This window comes from Bison bison, unplaced genomic scaffold (assembly GCF_000754665.1).
Source record: "Bison bison bison isolate TAMUID 2011002044 unplaced genomic scaffold, Bison_UMD1.0 scf7180017864376, whole genome shotgun sequence".
NCBI lineage: Eukaryota > Metazoa > Chordata > Mammalia > Artiodactyla > Bovidae > Bison > Bison bison.
This window is the reverse complement of record NW_011494948.1, coordinates 10,656,243-10,674,626: the sequence shown is the minus strand read 5'-3', so window position 1 is coordinate 10,674,626 and position 18,384 is coordinate 10,656,243. Positions and strand designations below refer to the sequence as shown.

At 39.2% G+C, this 18,384-nt stretch overlaps 1 protein-coding gene across 11 annotated transcripts in view; it reads left to right on the top strand.

Moving 5' to 3' along the window:
* BNC2 (basonuclin 2) overlaps positions 1-16,918 on the top strand; it is a 479,688-nt gene extending 462,770 nt beyond the window's left edge. For 9 of the 11 annotated variants that reach the window (XM_010857048.1, XM_010857047.1, XM_010857042.1 and 6 more), the window contains one exon: positions 13,715-16,918. In XM_010857048.1, the coding sequence (XP_010855350.1) occupies positions 13,715-14,375 (661 nt within the window). In that variant the 3' untranslated portion in view covers positions 14,376-16,918. Of the gene's footprint in view, positions 1-12,072; positions 12,107-13,714 lie in introns of all 11 variants that reach the window. The other 2 variants (XM_010857052.1, XM_010857043.1) reach the window with 2 other exon arrangements.
* Positions 16,919-18,384: the final 1,466 nt, after the last annotated feature.

Sequence of the window (18,384 nt, the reverse complement as noted above, 5' to 3'; positions counted from 1 at the left end):
AACTAGGATATAGGATATTCCAGGTGGGAAGCATAATACAGATATGTATGTTCAGTCTCACAAGAGATTGCAAACCCCAGAAGACAGGTGATTACATTTCGTATGGGTGAAATAGCACGTCACGCCGAATCGTTTTAATTCTGGAATTTTGTCACACACGATAAAAAGCAAATTGGAAAAAAAAAAGTACTGTACAAGAAAGTCTTCTGATGCTCACTTGAAACTTTGCTTTGCAAGAGTCCTCAAATCTTTTGACCCCAGGGTAAACACTTAGCAGAAACTTTGATACTTCAACTTTTTTTTTTTATAAGAAGAGTGTTCATCCTTGTTGAGTCTATGACTTGAGTTAATATGTGAGCATAGCTACCACCGAATACGCAAAAACAGGGGTGCCATTGAATACCATCCTCTTCTGCATCTCAGGAAACATAACTGCACTATAATTGTACCCCTGTTTCATTGTCATCAACTAATGTTGACCTGTAATTTGATCTCCTTATTCACAAAGCCTCTGCCTCACATCTCAAATCTACCCAGTAGACTTCTCTTCCCTTGTCTCTTCACTCTTCCTGTATCAGTCGCAAGAACCCCAGGAATTTCATCCTTGCTTTTTTCCTCTTCAATCCACTATGAAGTTAGGCTGAGTTTTCTTACCTTTCTGTGACCCAACACACCTTCCCAAGCAGAAATCCCCCCCTGTCTCTAATCCTGCTGTCCCTGTGTCCATTTCTCTCCTCTCCCCAGCATCTTGATTCATCCATCCTGGACTCTGCAACATCTTCCTTGTGCAAACAGAGCATTAGAAGGCATTTTGAGTTGGGGTCGAAGTATGCAAGGGGTTTACCTGTGATAAAACTAACAGAATAAACCCTCTTCCTTCTATTTATGAAAGCAGCCTTCTTGTCTTTGGGCTTAGAACACCTTACCGGAGTGAGAAACAGGTCTTCCTGGGCTTCTTTCAAGATGATTGTATTTGAGGGAGTTGTGTGTTTGGTCTCAGACAGGCAGTTAGCAGGATGGAAGTAGAAAGATGGTAAATGCTGTGTTTTACACTTGGCGACTAGTTAGCAGAGATGCCCAAGTCTTTGCTTAGCATCTTTCTAGGTCTTGTAAGATCAGATTGAAGGCTTTTTGAAAAACAATATTCTTTGTGTGAAGTCACCAAAAGGGACATGAGAGAGAGAGTGGGGCACAAACAAGGTTTGTGAGGGCTGAGGATTCTGAGTGAAGTATCAGAAGTGTCCTTTCTATACATTTGTGAATGAGTGTGAGTTTAATAAATTTGAAAGCAAAGAGGACCATTCCACACCAATGACACAGAGCAAGCTAATATACACAAACTCCAATTCATCTGGTCATTAGGTGGCTGTTAGGGTACTTTTTATTCTGAGTTTTAGAAGCACAATGTAAATTACTTTCCCTGTAAAGAACTACAGAACTATAAGGCGATGGCTGATATTTAAGTATTTAAGTGTATACTGACACTAGACATCTGGACTTCTTTCTTGTTTACCCTTGATTTTTCTGCTAAGATACTCTTCTTTCAGGGAACAGCAAAGCTGACTCTAGGTTTTTAAGTAAACCTATGAAAATACTCCCTGGGAAGAATTCTAACTGGCCTAGAACCTGCAATCTTCATAAAGGACAGTTTCTTGACGAGTGTCATAGAAGTGGTTGGCCCTGGCTTTCTTTGGTCATTTCTTATCCTCTCTCTGGTATTTTGATCCCCAGGAGGGCTGAGTGGCCATGGATCATCTGTATATTAGGGAAGCCCATTTATAAATTACATTTGGTTTTTATTCCAAAAAATAAAAACCCCTGTGTCCTCTTCTGAATTCCTTATCATTTGCTAGTATGTTAAAAATCTATTTATATCTGTTTCAGTGATTGGCTGTTTTAAAACTCCCTCAATTATAATGAAGACTTTGTCTACAGAAACTAGACGGTCTGCATAGAAAGAAATACTTAATCTGTTTGTTTTTCATCTTAACATGAATTTTACCATCTTTGTTCCTCTCTTCCCTCTGAGAATAGTGGCCACTCATTGCTACAGTTTGTCTTGAATTTTATCAGAAAGGTAAGCATTATGTTTGATCTTCAAGGTGTAGGAAAGGTGATTCAGCCCCATGGATAAATTTAGAAACAAAATAATATTTGCTTAGGGTGACTTATAAATAAATAATGAGGCAACCATTGGTGCCAAGTGGAAACCTTGTCTTTGATTGCTACTTAAATCCGTCCAGATTTAAACATGTAAACTTCTTGATTTGTATGAAGTAAGACATCTGTATTTGGTTTATTAAAACCTGCTGATGTCTCCAGAACTAAATTTGTTCCTGTATAGGCCTCTGGGTAGCCGTAGCTAAAAAGCAGAGATGTATGGTTTTTGCTTGTTTGATTACCTGACTTCCAGCCCTGTACAGGTGTGCAGGAATAAATTAACATAAGCTACCTCTGACGAGCCACTGCATACATTAACAACAGAGGTGAAGATGCGAAAACATGCTACCTGCCTCCTGTTTTCACCTTCCCAGCAGCGACATCCATTTTTCCCATCATTCTTGTTTAGAAAAGTTCTCTGTAAGTTTCCAAAGAGAGATTTGCAATAAATGCATATGATTTCACCAGGCAATACCTCCAAGAAATGAGCCACTTAGCACCAATTAAAGATAACTATTAGTGCATTTGCCCTAATACAATTAGCTGTCAAACAGTGTGTTAATCTTCTCCAAGTACGAGAAGAGAACACTTTAAGGCATCAGCTTTTTCATTTCCTATATTTTTTGCCATCCAAACTGCAGCTCTCCTTTACCAGAATTCTTTTACAAGGTAAAGTCCTGTTGGTCCTCTGACTTTTAAAGGAAGACATTTTTCCCCCCTCTGTTACTCTTTAGTTTCACAGTGCAGCCAGGAGATCAATAGGTCTTTTGTACTTATCTCCATTACTTTCCATCAAAGGCAAACAAACAAAATAAATTCCCCCTTCTGAGTAATTGCTAGTTGTGCCCTCCTCAAGCGAAACTTTGGTAGTAAGATAAACTTCAGTGTCATTCCTGTCTCTGGGGTTCTTTTTATATCCTGGGAGAAGAGCAGTGAGCAAAACGGCCTCCTTGTATCATGGGGAGAGACTCTGTCAAGCCTACCATGCGCCTCGGATCTTCCTAATGACCTCCTGCTGGCCCAGCTGGATGTAAGACAAGCTCGTTTAAGCCTCTGCTGACCTTTCACTCCTCCAGCCCAAGAAGTACACCAATCACTTCCACCAAACTGCCTACCAACTAGACAACAAAGCTTAATGTCGAGCAAAGGACTTCCTGTCCATGATACAAAGAAGTTCTTACAAATTTCTCTTGATAGGAGTACCATTAAAGCTCTTGTGGCTACATAACTTCCACTGTGTAAATGCAATGCTTTCATATACCCTGTATTCCTACCTTCCCTCAAAAGGAATGAGCTACTACTCCCTCCATCGGAAACTTGAAAATCCAGGCAGAAATAGCATTTAGATCAGCATGTACATACTGCATGCATAGGTGGTAATTTTCAGGATGGCACCACTTTGAAAGGGTCATCTTCATGATTTCTGTCTCCCTTGGGTCTCCCGCCATCTATCTGATCCCCTTATAGACTTTTTTGGTCTCATTCTTTCTCATAATGATTCATTCTAAGTATTTGCTTTTGTAGATAGTCTTTTCTTTTTTAAAACAAATAAGGAAGGCCATTTCTCACCTGGAATCAGGTTATGAGACTTCACACACATATTAGTATTTGCTTGTATCCTTCCTGCAAAGGTGGGTTCTCCATAAGGTAAGAGGCTTCTACCAGCCCTTTCTTGCAGAGTGATTTGTTGTTGTGCTAAGGAGACAGACTTTTCTTTCTCTGTTGAAATTTCATTGTGAAGGTTGGGCTAGAAAACGTTTCTTTTTTCTCTTTTTAAAAAGCCTTCTCAGAAATAATTTAACGTTTTTGCCGTAAGACTCCCACAAGCTTCAAATAAATGAATGTGGCAAAAAATGAAAGGAGTTTACACTTGCCAAAAAATTACAATGTCATAAAAAAAGGATTTATTAACTTTGATTCTTGAGTGCCAAGATGTGTGTGTGTGCATGTGAGAGAGAGAAGCAACCTGAGAAAGAGGAAAAAAGAATGCTTTTCAGGAAAGGACAATTTTTCTTCCGTTAACAGAAAGCTACACTTTTTTAAAATACCTAGATTTTATGTCCTAATGCAAGCAGCTTGAATTAAAACAGGAGTTGTAAATTCCTGGTAAAAAGCTGTTATGCCTGAAGTGTTAGTGATCTTAACTCTAGTACTTTATGGAGTTTATTACTTCTTTTATTAACTAGGGGGGAAAATGTTACCTACTTCTGGTTTAATTCTTTTTCTTGCTTGCTCTAATTATTTTGACTTTACCTTAGGAAAAAAAAAAAAAAGCTGTGTTTCTAACCTGAACATACGTAAGTGATGCCTCTAGTTTGCTATTGCATATATCAATTGGAATTATTGCCAGCTATTCAAAAATTATGCTAACGTTCTCATGTAAATGTATCCACATAAAGTATATGTGTGTTTATATGTGAACAACCACATAAATAAGAATATCAAAAGACAGATCATCCTTAATTGCCAGAATAGACATCTTCATCTTGGGAAATGATGTATGAAGTTACTTTAGCACATGGATGGGAAATAAGATTATTTTTCAGTCAGAAGAGACAGATTTGGGCGATGAGAACAACAGACCTTCAGAAGTAAGCCTCATGGGTCTGATGGCCAGCTAAGGGGAGCCGCTCGAACTCTGCTGGCTTTTTAGTCCGCTCTGTCACCAAGGGGGCACTGGGGGGTCAGTCCGCTCACTAGTAATTGTGTTTTACAGACTTCTAAAGCAATTGGCTCAGTCAGTCCCAATTCAATAAAAGTGGAGAGCAAGAGAGAGAGCACTTTTGTTCTATTTTTTACTTGAAATTATTTCATTCAGCAGTCTGTCTTTTTTATTACCAGGACTTGACATTAGCACTCCAAGCTATATTAGCATCCATTTCAGCAGTTCAGTAATGGTATTAAAAAAACACTTAACTTCAACGGTGAATGGTTGTATGACAGTACCATAAAAAATCCACATTAAAAAAAAAAAAAACTTATGTATTTGTCCCAGCAAATTATTTTTCACTTGTTTAACCACTTCAAAGCTATGTTCTTCAGCTGGGTTTTCACGAGAACCTTCTTGCTCTGAGAAGCAAGCAGTCAGCAGTGCTCTGTTGATTAGGGAAGCAGGAGAAGAGGGAAAGAGAGAGATCCAGTGGAGAGAGGGGAGGTAAAGATGCTGTTTACCCGTAGTTAGATTACCTTCCATTCATCAGCAGAGATGGAATTGGCAGCCTCAGAGCACCCAAGGTGAAATTCTTGGATCCTCATGCCTGGCTGGGATTTGATTTTTAACCCAGCGCTCCCCAAACTTGGGAGCAGAGCCTAACTACTTTGGCACTGCAGTGTGCTCATAAATGACTACATTAGGTTCTAAATTTTGATTAAACATTCAGTAATTAATCAATGGTAGACATGAAGCAGTTGGCAAGGTCCAGAGCTGCAAAATGTTTAAGACATAAAACATTACGAAGTAATTAGAATATGCTCCTTCAAGAGAAGGATTGCCTTCAATAAAGAGGTAAATGATAGCATCCTGCTTATTGTGGACGTAGGCAGCCAGAGCAATATGATAAACTGCTGGAGATACACATATCAGTAATCATCCACATTATTAGTGCCATTAATCATAATTCCAAAAATATGACAGCAGTAGCCAACTTTTTGACCAATTTCGCTTCTGCCCGTTGGCCATTATAACTTCGCTAATAGACTGCAGAGCTCCTGTGTGTGGCAGTTTGCATTGAGAATGGAAGGTTAATTATATTTGAGCTGCTGATTTCTTCTCTCCTTGGAAAAGGCTTAGCACTTTGACAATCCCAAGAGCTCACTGTTGTTAAACCAGTAAAAGTACCTTATTGAAATTTTCTTTGTTGGTCAGGAACAAGGAGATGTTTCAAATGAGAGAGATGCACCAGGCTGGGAAAGCCGCTAATGTTTCTTGCTCCAAAGTGATCCTTGGGCAGCAAGATGAAGTCAGAGGTTTCTTTAGCTCACTTTGCTCTCGTTTCTCTTTGGCAGACGGGTAAAAATTTCACTCTGTGGTGATACACCAGGTGAATCCCACAAGATGCGTGATGATCTCAGTATGCATATATAGGACTAAGGAGTTGGGGGAAGTGGTTAATGGTATTGGAAGCAATGAGCGCCTCTTTCATACAGAATTCTGCTTCTGTGGCTATGCTTGTGTGAATCATGAGTAAAAAGAATTTCAGAAAACTCTGAATGTTTCTGAACTTTAAAAGGTAGCATAGTTGTGTTGCTGGTTGCTTACCTGAAGTTTTCCTGTTGGTAGTTTTAACACCATTTAACCAAAGATATAAATTAGATGGTTGTGCATTCTTTTTGTTCATGTGTCTTAAATAGTTTCATTTTCAACACAGAATTCTAGATAAGGCCGTAGCTCAATTATAATATTGCCTACAAAATCCTGTCCCCTGGGAGACTCGCACATCCCTAATGCTCTCTTTTTAAAAGATCACAAATTGTTTTAATGATATAAAACCTTCTTGGATAGTTAGGAAGTATTTCCTTTGAAAAAGATCTCAGAAACTGACGTTCCGTGTTGTACACATCAGAAAAGAAAGCTTATTTTTAAATAGGAGAAGAAATTCAAATGTCAAGAGAAAAATGCATTCTTACTGTTTTGGAAATAGATCTTCGGAACTCTTTGTATAAGATGATAAAACCTGGGATTGAAAACTGGAGAGAGAGTTCATCCAGCGGAGAGGGTGATGGCACCCCACTCCAGTACTCTTGTCTGGAAAATCCCATGGACAGAGAGCCTGGTAGGCTGCAGTCCATGGGGTTGCAAAGAGTGGGACACGACTGAGCGACTTCACTTTCACTTTTCACTTTCCTGCATGGGAGAAGGAAATGGCAACCCACTCCAGTGTTCTTGCCTGGAGAATCCCAGGGACGGGGGAGCCTGGTGAGCTGCCGTCTCTGGGGTCGCACAGAGTCGGACACGACTGAAGCAACTTAGCAGCAGCAGCAGTTCATCCAGGGTAAATATAAATCTCAAAATTGTAGCTCAGATTTTATTCAAGTCCTTAAAAGATGCTGGGATGAATGGCTTTGCTTTCTCTTACCCAACAGTAGTAGTAGTAAGCTGAACACCATATGAGCTGCCTGATTGAGAAATTTTCCAAGTGCTATGAAAACATAATCCTATTCACAGTGTATCACACGTCTCACATTACAGTGCAACAGGTTATCTATTGAATAATCAGCACCCTTGAGAAGCCTCGATGTGTCAGATACAGCTCAGAAGTAAAATGGTTAGGGAACAGTGTTGGATATCAATTCTGCACTTAACCTGAGCATCCAGCATAGACATTTTCCATCCACCAATCTTCCTTCCCAAATGCCATCACTACATTAACATTTTTTAAGCATTCCACAGCAATGACAAATTGTTTTGTAGCCGTAGTGCCAGATTTAGTATGCAAGAGACATGTTCGCCTCTGCCAACAAACCAATAATTCTCACTAACATCTTCAGAGTTACAACATTTATAAAGTTGCAAAGTGGAGTAAACAAACCATCTGTTTGGCTTTTCCATATATGTCATGCTTTCTTATTAGCATATTACGATTCATTTACTAAACAAATTTGGTGATTTCGTTCACGTCAAAGTTAGGTTGGAAGCTTGAAGATGATTAACATTCCTGGGACAGGCACATTAATACATTGCTTCCTCGGCAAAGTTAAATGGCTTCTCAGGAGAATCGCCCCTTGTTGACAAGATGAGACTGTCAATTTGGTTTGCCTGCCACATTAGGGGCCGTAAGGGGATGGCAGGCTCTGAGAGAGGGGAGTCATGTAGGCAGCATAATTCACTGTGAATTGAGAAAAGAAGTCTAATTCTGATAAATGGTCGACCCCAATACATCCTACCTGTTATTACAACAGACGTGCCGTATCTGTGCAGTAAATTAGCTAAACCCCTAAAGAGTTTGGTGGGAGCTTATCTTCAAGTGAATAATTTGAATGGAGAGAGAACTGTCTGCGTGACCAGTATGGATGATTTGTTTTATATTGAAAGGGATTGAAGGGAGTGGATTTCATACTTTTAATTTGCAAGAATTTGCTTAGCTTTTGTTTCTTGCATTTATCATGTACTTCTGTACTTTTGGGGGGTAGAAGGGGTTGAGCATTGTTCACTAAAATTTCCTGAGCTGGGGATGGTTTTCAGATCTTTTGGAGAAAATCTTTAAATACTACCTTAGAGAGCACCTGCTCATTTTGCAAAAATGTATATACTATCAAAACTATCATTACTTCACAGGGCTATAAAGTATACCACCATCAATAAATGGGAATACAAATATTTTTGAGGTATTCAGGACAACAGGTAGTGTCACGGCAATCTAGATAAAAGAATAAATAAGGCACAGAAGTTTTAATTTTCCATTTCTTTGGATTTGGAGAGCAGATTTACATTTCCAGTCAGGAATATTGACTCAGTGTCCAACAATACACTCAAACCCAGCATCCAGATTTTATATTTTATATTACAGGTTGAATACAAATTTATGTCTGCCCATATACATACATAAAAACACACATACACTATTTATATGTGGTGCTCTCTGCTGTGTATACTTCACTGTGATCATTCTGGACAGTTTGAGGTGTGTGCCTGTGTGTGTGAAGTGGCAAAGATAAGCAGAAAAAATAAAGGCAAAAGTTAGGCCAAAATGGAGCCTCAGTTCCATTTCACCTGGGGCACCGCAATTAATTATCAAGCATTTTGTTTCAGTTCAGTAAGTTTAGGATGGCTTAGAACTGACTTAAGAATTAAGGTTAGATTGGGCTTCTTATGTAACCTATAGCTTGATTCAGTTTGATGGCCACATTTTGATTTTCTAACTTGGTCATGAAATTCTTATTTTTTAAAAAAGTTCTTTGTATCTCAAAACCAAAGTTAAAATCTCAAAACATTTTTTCAGTGTGCTTAATTTTTTTTTTTCTTTTTATGGTTAAACATTGCATTAAGTTGAACTAGGTATTTAAACCAGCTTAGAAAGGGAAATGTGAGGGAAAAAAGCTCAAGACAGGACTGACTTTCTCTAAAAGGTGTTTGCATTTATTTGACTGTTGGATTTGCTGTCTTCTGTGATTGTATGGTAAAATTTCTTTTTTTAACTGAGATATAATTGACTTGTTTTTGTTAAAGAAACCAAAAAAGAGTGGTAGTCCACTTTAATCTAGTTAGAGTGCTCCCACCAAGCATTTCAAAGAGTTAATCTGATTTCATGACCTCTTCTATGTCATATAAGCTTCATTACCTTTTGCTTTTAAGGGTGCTCTTAGTTTTTAAGAGGCTTTGGTAAACTCAGTACAGAAATAGTAGGAATGAGTGCAGAGGTCAGAAGAAACATTTGTGGTTCTAAGCATCGCCCAAGTTATAGGACTGTGTCATGCCGTAGTTATTATGTGGCATTACTTTTAATATTACCTTTAATATTAATATTATCTGTGTCTTTTCTTAAATCTTTAGGTTCATGTTCCCAATCTTGGGATCGTTGTTTCCACTTCTGTAATTTGTTTTGGGGAAAGTTTAAGACTCTGCCTATTACTGATTGAAGTCAAATAAATGTACTTCTAATTATGTCCCATGTGCAAAGTATTGGGTTGATCAAAAGTTAGAGTGTTCCCATCAGATGTGATGGGGAAATCCGAATGAACTTTTTGGTCAACCCAGTATTCTACTTGCGCAGCAGGAGACTTGAGCTTGAATAAGATATAGTTTGTGTTCTTAAAAGTGACCATCATGGAACTACATTTTGTCCTACTGTCTTGACGAGATCCCCCGTAAGATCAGATCCTTCCTCCCTCTACTTATCAACTTACCTTCTGTTTTCATCCCAGTCTTTTTTTTCCTCTAAAAGGAAGCTGCCTCCTCATATTGGTATTACCTACCTAATACCCAGTCAACGCAAATAGAAACAGCTTTTGTACTGCTGACATTCTTATAAAGTATAATAAGTTCTAATACAGTTTTAGTTCATGGTTATTTTTTCCTCTTTTCTGGAGACAAATATTTAGAACATTAGGTTCATTAGAAAAACTCATCTCTGGAGAACTCAAAATCTGTTCCTTTCTGGAGGCCTCCTGCTCCTTATTACAGACAGTTGCCCCCTGCTTTCTCTGCCAGGGGTCCTCCCATTTCCAGCACTCTCTGGTCTTCTTGAACTTTTCAGAATCCTCTTCCTTGTATACCTGATAGTCTCTTGGTGACTCTTGTTTCTGTGTCTCTTCATCTTCCTTTTCACCTCTCTAGGTTTTGCTGATCCATGTAAACTTGTAAGTTGCTGTTAGCTCCTGGTCTTCATCTCTTCTCCTCAGTAGTGTTCTGTGGCAGTTCGTGGTTTGGATTGACTGAGTCCAAGTCTGTTAACATCAAGCACTGCATTTTGTCCATTCTGTAGAGGCAAAGCTAACCTCCTGAGGTACAGGATCAGGACTCTCTCAAGAGTCTATCTCCTCTCCCTCTTGCTTTGCCTCTTTCCACTCCAGTAATACTGGGAGTTAACAGCTCCAAGCCCACCATCGTGAGAGTGAACCAGTAAGCTTTCCACCACACGTTCCTCCTATCCCTACTTCTGGTATTTTGCATATGGCATTCAGGAGGATTATTACACAAAAATGAAATAGATTAAGAAATGAACATAAAAGAATCAATTCTCTTGAACTGTGGTTGCATAATGGAAATCGACTATCACGAATGAACCCATGTACTGAAGTTATGAACAGCAGAGCTAATGCACTGCCATGAGTTCATCTTTATTATTGCATTACACCTGAATCAATTGATAAAGTAGCTTTTTTTTTTTAAAGGCAAGGATGGCACTTAATTGAATAAAAGTCAATGTAATTATATTAGCAGAGGCCAACAGTACTGCTGACAGCGGAAAAGGGACACTGTTGAACCCAGTGCCAGAGCTGGTCTACACATTTCTGCACATCATTTGGTTGACAGATATTGAGGGCTGGTACCTCATCTAATTAGATTGCGGATTTCTATTGCTGTAAGTGAGACATGAAGAGAAACATCTCTTCCTGGTAACACCACAGTGGAGATGTGTAATTTCACAAGTCATCTCAGGGAAGATGTGTCCATCTGGGGATCAGTGTGTCCTTTCATCAGTGTTAATTTATTCTTCCTTATTCAGTGTGTCTTGATGTGACTGCTGTGTCTGGCTGCTGTTTTCTCAGCAGTGAATCTAGGAAGCGGTAACTGCAGATGTGTGAGAAGCAACAGAGTTCTAGATTAAAGTCATCGCAAAATGTGTGTTTGTGAAATTAAGAAAGGGAGGGGAGGGTGTTAAAAATAATACACAGAGGGGTAGGGTTTTGCGAGCTGCTTATGGTTGGCAGGTTGTTTTATCAGTGGCGTAATAGTACGTACTGTAACTCTATTTCCACATTCTTGTAATAACTCCAGTGGCGTCATACCCACATGTCAGGGGGAAAGATTTCTCAGTAGGCATTTCCTGCACTCTGCTTAACAACCTGCATTTGGAATCATCTGCCATCTGACACCAGGGAGACGGGGCGCGACTGTCAGAGCAGGGACCCTGGGGACCACTTCTGTTTATCATTCACATATCCGCAACACTGCATGCATCTGTATAGAACTCATTTATGGATGACGATGATGCTGTGAATTTGGTTTATCTTAATTTGATTTATAATTTTTGGATGATGCGGCTGATCTGAAAATCATCAAGACAGCATATGAGATGATCGCTTATGACAGAAAATGATTTTTTGATCAGAACATTTTAAATCCCTATGTTATTGTTTAAGTTTTTTTTCCAAACCAGATGTCTAGAATGTGAATTTGTTTTCTCTCTCTCTCCTTCTCTCTCTTTTTCTCTCTCTGTCTCTCATTCTTGCTTTCTTTTGTGATCGATTTAGCAAAAGATTAGAAAGCTGATGTTATTATCACAAGGTAAGCTCAGCCGTTCTAAGTGCAGTGCAGAGGGGGCCGCCGCCCCTCTGCCCCTTCAAACCCAGAGTGCTATATATTGTCTTGTGTGGAAAGGTGGAACGTGTTTCCCACCTTTCTTGTCTCTGAGGCACATACCTCTCAACCATCTCTAAGAAATACTAGCCATGCTCGTCACCGAATGGTGTGACTCATTTTGGATTTTCCATACTTTTTAATTATAATCAGCAGGTCTGTCAAACTTGATCCGGGCCATTCTAGGTCATTTCTATTATCACAATTAACTTCTCCAAGATGTAGAGCTTCCACCATTATTGAGAAGCTTTTATGCATCTGTATTTATTTATTGGTTTGCTTTTTGGAAGGGTAGCCTTCAATTTAGACACTTGTCAAACATAAGCCTTTGCAGGTGGAGAGAGGTATATGCCCAAGGGCACTTTAAAAATAAATGGGGGATGTAAATACTAAGGCAATGTTTTCAGATAGATAATAAACTATCAGGCTTTGTAAATCATGACATCCCTATGGATGCTCTGGGACAAATCTTGGTTTTTTTTTCTTTATATATATACATATATATATATACAAGCAAAGCACTCAGTGAGTACAGTATAAGTTTTGCTTGCCTAAGAAGTATGGATTCCAGTTATTAAAATGGAGGGACCATGTGTTATTATTGTGCTTGAATTTTTTTTTTTTTTTTGGTATTGTGTGTGGGTTTTTTTCTTTTTTGGTCCCTTTTTTTTTTTTTTTTTCTGTTGGGTGTGATTTTTTTTTTTTTTTAATGGGGGGTGGATTTTATTTACTAAGCCAACTTCTGTTTTTCACCTTTTTTTAAGATTAAAGTTTACAACTTGGAATTACTTGAAATATTATTTTTAACTCTGAAATACAGCAGCTTCTGAAGATAAATGTATTTTACTATTAGATTTAGCTGAGATCCCAAATCATTCTTAAAAAGGGGATTTAAAGATAGTGTATAACCCTATTTTTATTAAATAAATTGCTAACCTGCTAAGCTAAATTTTCTTAAATAAGATGAGGAAGATGAGGGTGAACAAGTTGTTGTTTTGTCAAGCAAATTCTAAATTATCTAAACCATTTACTTTAAAAAAAAAAAAAAAGGTATCCTTTTCATACCTCTAAAGTGTTCGCTGTAGAAAAAAGGGGGTTTCCTTCTGTTTTTAGGTAAATTCAAATTATTTGGTTTGGACAAGCAGAAAGTTTCCATTCGTTGATCATATTCAGTATATTTTTTCAAATCTCTGCTGTGAGATTCTCTGCAGCTGATGCTGCTACAGAGTGAAAGGAACAGAACAATCATTCAGAAAAAGGTGCATGGGTTTGCTTTCATCCTTCCATTGAGGACTTTCACCCTCTTATAAAAATTATGTTAATCAAGAGCTCCCCTTATTGCACTCCCCGCTGCCACTTACTCCCTAATCCTGAGGATGTAGGAAAATGCTTGCTTTTTACAATAATGTCATTAGCAATGAATGCGCTTAGGTGATGCCTGGCGGAAACTGAATCAATTTTAAAATGCTCTCTTTTTTCTCGCCCTCTCCACTCCCTGTACACCTACCCGCCCCCACTTCCCTCTTGTTTTCCTAGACACAGTGCCAACATAAACCTGCATCGTAAACTGTTGACCAAAGAACTCGATGACATGGGCCTGGACTCATCACAGCCCTCCCTTAGCAAGGACCTCCGGGATGAATTTTTGATGAAGATCTATGGTGCCCAGCACCCCCTGGGGCTCGACATCAGGGAAGATGCCTCCTCTCCCGCGGGGACGGAAGACTCCCACCTGAACGGGTATGGGAGGGGCATGGCGGAGGACTACATGGTCCTGGACCTGAGCACCACCTCCAGCCTCCAGTCCAGCAGCAGCATCCATTCCTCCAGAGAATCCGACGCCGGCAGCGATGAGGGGATTCTCCTGGACGACATTGACGGGGCGAGTGACAGCGGGGAGTCGGCGCACAAGGCTGAGGCCCCCACCCTCCCTGGCGGCCTCGGGGCTGACGTTTCAGGGTCTCTGATGTTCAACAGCTTGTCCGGGAGCACTGGTGGGATCATGTGTACCATTTGCCACAAGATGTACAGCAACAAGGGGACGCTGAGGGTGCACTACAAAACCGTGCATTTGCGAGAGATGCACAAGTGCAAAGTCCCCGGTTGCAATATGATGTTTTCCTCTGTGCGAAGCCGGAATCGGCACAGTCAGAACCCTAATCTCCACAAAAACATTCCCTTCACTGCAGTAGATTAGTCTCAGAACGGACACTACAAATGCCAGCTCTCACCAGATGGCCTATGTATCTGAACTGCCATAGTCAGTGTGTGCTTGTGTACTTGGGGGAGGGTGTGTGTGTGTGTACACACATGTATACCTGTGGCTACATACACACACACCCACACGTTTTCTTTTCTTTAGATATAAGAAGATAAACACTAGGTGCTTTTGAAATTTTTTGTCTTTTTCCTTTATAGTTTTGAGAAAGAGGTCAGATCTTTAATTTAGAGGTGAAACAAAGTACCCTTTAAGTACACATGCGCACACATAAAAGCGTGCAACTAGCCCAAACTTTGACAGAATAACAATTTTTGGTCCTCTCCAAAGAGACGATTTGTTGTACCCATGACTGTTGCCTGCAAAGAGATAAAGGGGGGGAAAACAAAAAAGGAACTTCTTATAGTTGTCTTTTGTGAACTTTAAGGTTTTGAGAGAATCTTCATTTAAAGCATGGCAGATTCACCTGTAAATATTTAGCCTTGAGAGGCCAATGATGTAAAACAATTGTATTGATGGTTGTTTAACTCTTTTGTTTAATTTTTACAGTTACATCCAGCTGTTAGATATACAGGAAAAAAAATAGTTTGCTGGCTAGCTCTATTCATTTATGTTAGCATTAATGCACATTTTTTAAGGAAAAAAAAACATGGTCTTGTTTTTACTACCTGCTAGATATAGTGATAAAGAGGTGCTGGCATGCCTTACAGCACAGATCTGATTTTTTAAAATGTCCTGTACTAGTACATAAATCCAGTCATGCACTTTTTTTCATACACTACAAGGGGATGTGTAATATCCATGCTTCTTTTTTATCCTTAAACTATTGCCATACTTCAAGTAAGTGTCTTTTTTAAAAAATTCACTTGTATAAAAATGGTCTGGTCAGTATAGGGCACAAACGCCAAACAAAAGTATTAGTGTTAACACAAAACTGCCAACTTTGCACAAGTTTCCAGAAAAGAAAATACAATTAGTCACTCAACATAACCACAGGCCAATTTGTCGGCCACCAGGAAACCGCTTTAAGAAAAAAACACTTGGTGATGCTTTCAAGTGCCGAATGTTATTACAATCAACATTGTATCCTTCTTGCTTATATGTTAAGTTACATAAAAGGAAAACAAAGTGATGCGTGTGAAACAGCCAAGGCATTTATTCTTTAGAGGCAGGATAATATTTCAGGATACAGAAGCCCAAATTACTCACTACGGAGCAAAGCTGAATACAGTGAAAGAGCTGAATGCTCATGCGCAAGAACCTGACCCTTCTCCATTAAGAAGAAGGAAAAAGTCTGAGCTGAGTTGGTCTATTATGTGGCTGTGTAATTTGTCACAAGTACTGCAGTAGTACTATGATTCAGGCTGGTTTGATAGACAAAATCAAAAGACATTTAATGGTAGAGGCAGCAGTGCTTGGAAGCTTTGCAAACATGTGCTGAACTTGAACTAAGCAATACTCCTTTCTGAGCAGCCAGAAGAAGGGGGTTTAAAATAGGATCTCTCACTGTTTAGTGTTTTGCGTTTCCCCACGCGATTTGTCAGAGAGAAATGAAAGCAAGCCTGAAACCAAGCAATCGAGAGTGAGAAAGAGCAGGGAGAGGATTCTCCAAACCTTTTTTGTTTTGTTTTATTTTGTTTCCGATGTTTACACATGTTGCCTGAGCTGGTTAACCACATCGGCAGCCTCAGCTACCACAACATACTGACTAAATGATGATATTTACTCAGATTCAATCTGCAGCCAAAACCATTAGGGTGTGCATTGCAGACTGTGTTTTGTTGTCTTTTTTTTTTTTTTAAGTGGAGGGGGCAAAAGATAAACAAGGCATATTTGGTCGAACAGGACACAATAATTTAAAGAGAATGTATTTCTTTTCTGCATTTAAGGGCCTCAAACATTTCTTTCATCAGTCTAAAAGAAATACTCCCTTTGTCTTAACTTTTTAATGGCATTTCCATTTTTCATATGTTTCGTAATTATTTTTTTCTAAGTTCACATCAGCATTCACTTCCGTTAAATTTGCCAAAGGAAACTGTTAATATGTTTCTCTTGTTACTATTCCTGTAGGATTTATTGTACCTCAGTATTTATTGTTTCCAAAAATAAGCATCATTAGTTGAGGCTTCAGTATTTTTTGTGTGAAAATTTCAGAAACAATGGAATCTTAAGCTAGATGTGTCTAGCAGCTTTATCTTTTCATCTCCTTCAGAGGATGCTATGGGGTTCATTTAATTTTTCATTTGTTCTACAGTGAGGAGAGACCAAAAGTATTTGCAGTACAAAAGAAACTATATCAAACACTATGTTTTAATGACAAATGTTTACGGTAAAAAAGCTGAGGAATTAGTGCTAACCGTTTTTGTTTTTCTTGTACCTTTGAATTCCCCAAAGTCTTAATCGCTTTATTTCAGTGTTGTTAAACTGAATAGACAGATGTTTTCCTTTGTTTTATACCATATAAGACTCTGTACAGTATGTTTGTGGAAGATTGAACTAGAATAATGAAAATTTGTTTGCAAACATTTTGGTCCTCTTAGCCTTCTGTGTTGCGCTATTGCCCCATTAACCAACTGATTTGATTCCAGAAGGGTGGAAAAAATATTTTGTTGGTATCCCAGCAAAAGATTATGGAAACACTAGCTTTGCAAGGGTATATAGACCAAATGACACTTTTATGAAATAACACATTTTCAGCGATTTTTAACAATTACACTCTCGGTTGAGATATTAGAACTCAGCTTGTACAAAATCAGTGCTTAGTCTGTTTAATGTCAACTAAAAGGTCAAAGAGCCCTAATGAGTGAATTACATAGCTGTCAGCAGGTCACAACAAAGGAACTAGGCTTAGAACAAGTGTTTGTTAACTCGCCACAAACCAGGCTGATGTGGATAGCCAGTTAGAATAAGCCCAGAAGTAACAAGATTCTCAAGCAGAATTTCCATTGCTCAGAAGCATGAATGTGTTGACCTGCCTTTTGTTGGAGAAATGACAGTGAGTCCTGGACAAGCTGCCCTTTTTAAGTCCCTCCCCTCTTTGCTACTAGTTTTGTGCCTCAAGTGCCCACGTGTTACGGTGGCCTTTTAAGTGATGTATAATATTTTCCAGTTTAAAGCCTAGTTGCTTAAAAGGGACAGGGGGAGTGGACAGAAGTGGTCCTGAAGATGTAGAATCATGAAAACGTACATTTCTTCTAGTCCCAGAGTGTCGCTTGTTCTTGGGTGTGTGCCTGAGTGCAGTGTTTTGACTTAACTCTAAATCTAGTTAAGATGGTGATCCCAAGGCTTATTTGCAAATGGGAAGGATGATGTGATCACCATTTTAACCACTGAGCCCTTCCTCTCTGTCCATTCATACTCATTTCTTTTTTCATAGGAGTTTTCTGTTGTGACACAGGCTCTGTCCAGCTGCATCCATGCTAGGGCGGCTGAAAAAGGAATCAGATCAGTCGCTCAGTCGTGTCCGACTCTTTGCGACCCCATGAATCGCAGCACGCCAGGCCTCCCTGTCCATCACAAACTCCCGGAGTTCACTGAGACTCATGCAGCATTTCATCCAAGCAACCTTTTCCCCCACTTGATTCATTTTAACCAGCATTCTGTCACAGGTACAAAACTGGGCAGTATTATTAACATGCATGTTTGCTAGGTGGTATTGAAATGTTCTGTTTTGATCATTTTAAGCTATGTGTTAGTAAGGATCAGAAAAGGCTTAGTCTCCTTTAAGGACTGTCTGTGTGTTGTGGAGGGGGATGACCCGGAGCAAGAATAACAAGAGATAATTTGGTGTTTAAAATGTGATAAAAAGCATGACATTCTTTGTTCTGCTATTAATTGTATAGAAATAAGTCAGTGCATTTCAGATCTTAGTCCAGGCCGATGCCTTTTAAAGCTGGCAGACATCTCTTTTGAAATTGTTTTTAGCACAATGGCACCACTGTCCTTATAGTGTAATTTATTTGGTCATGAGTTCCCAGGCTCTTCCAGT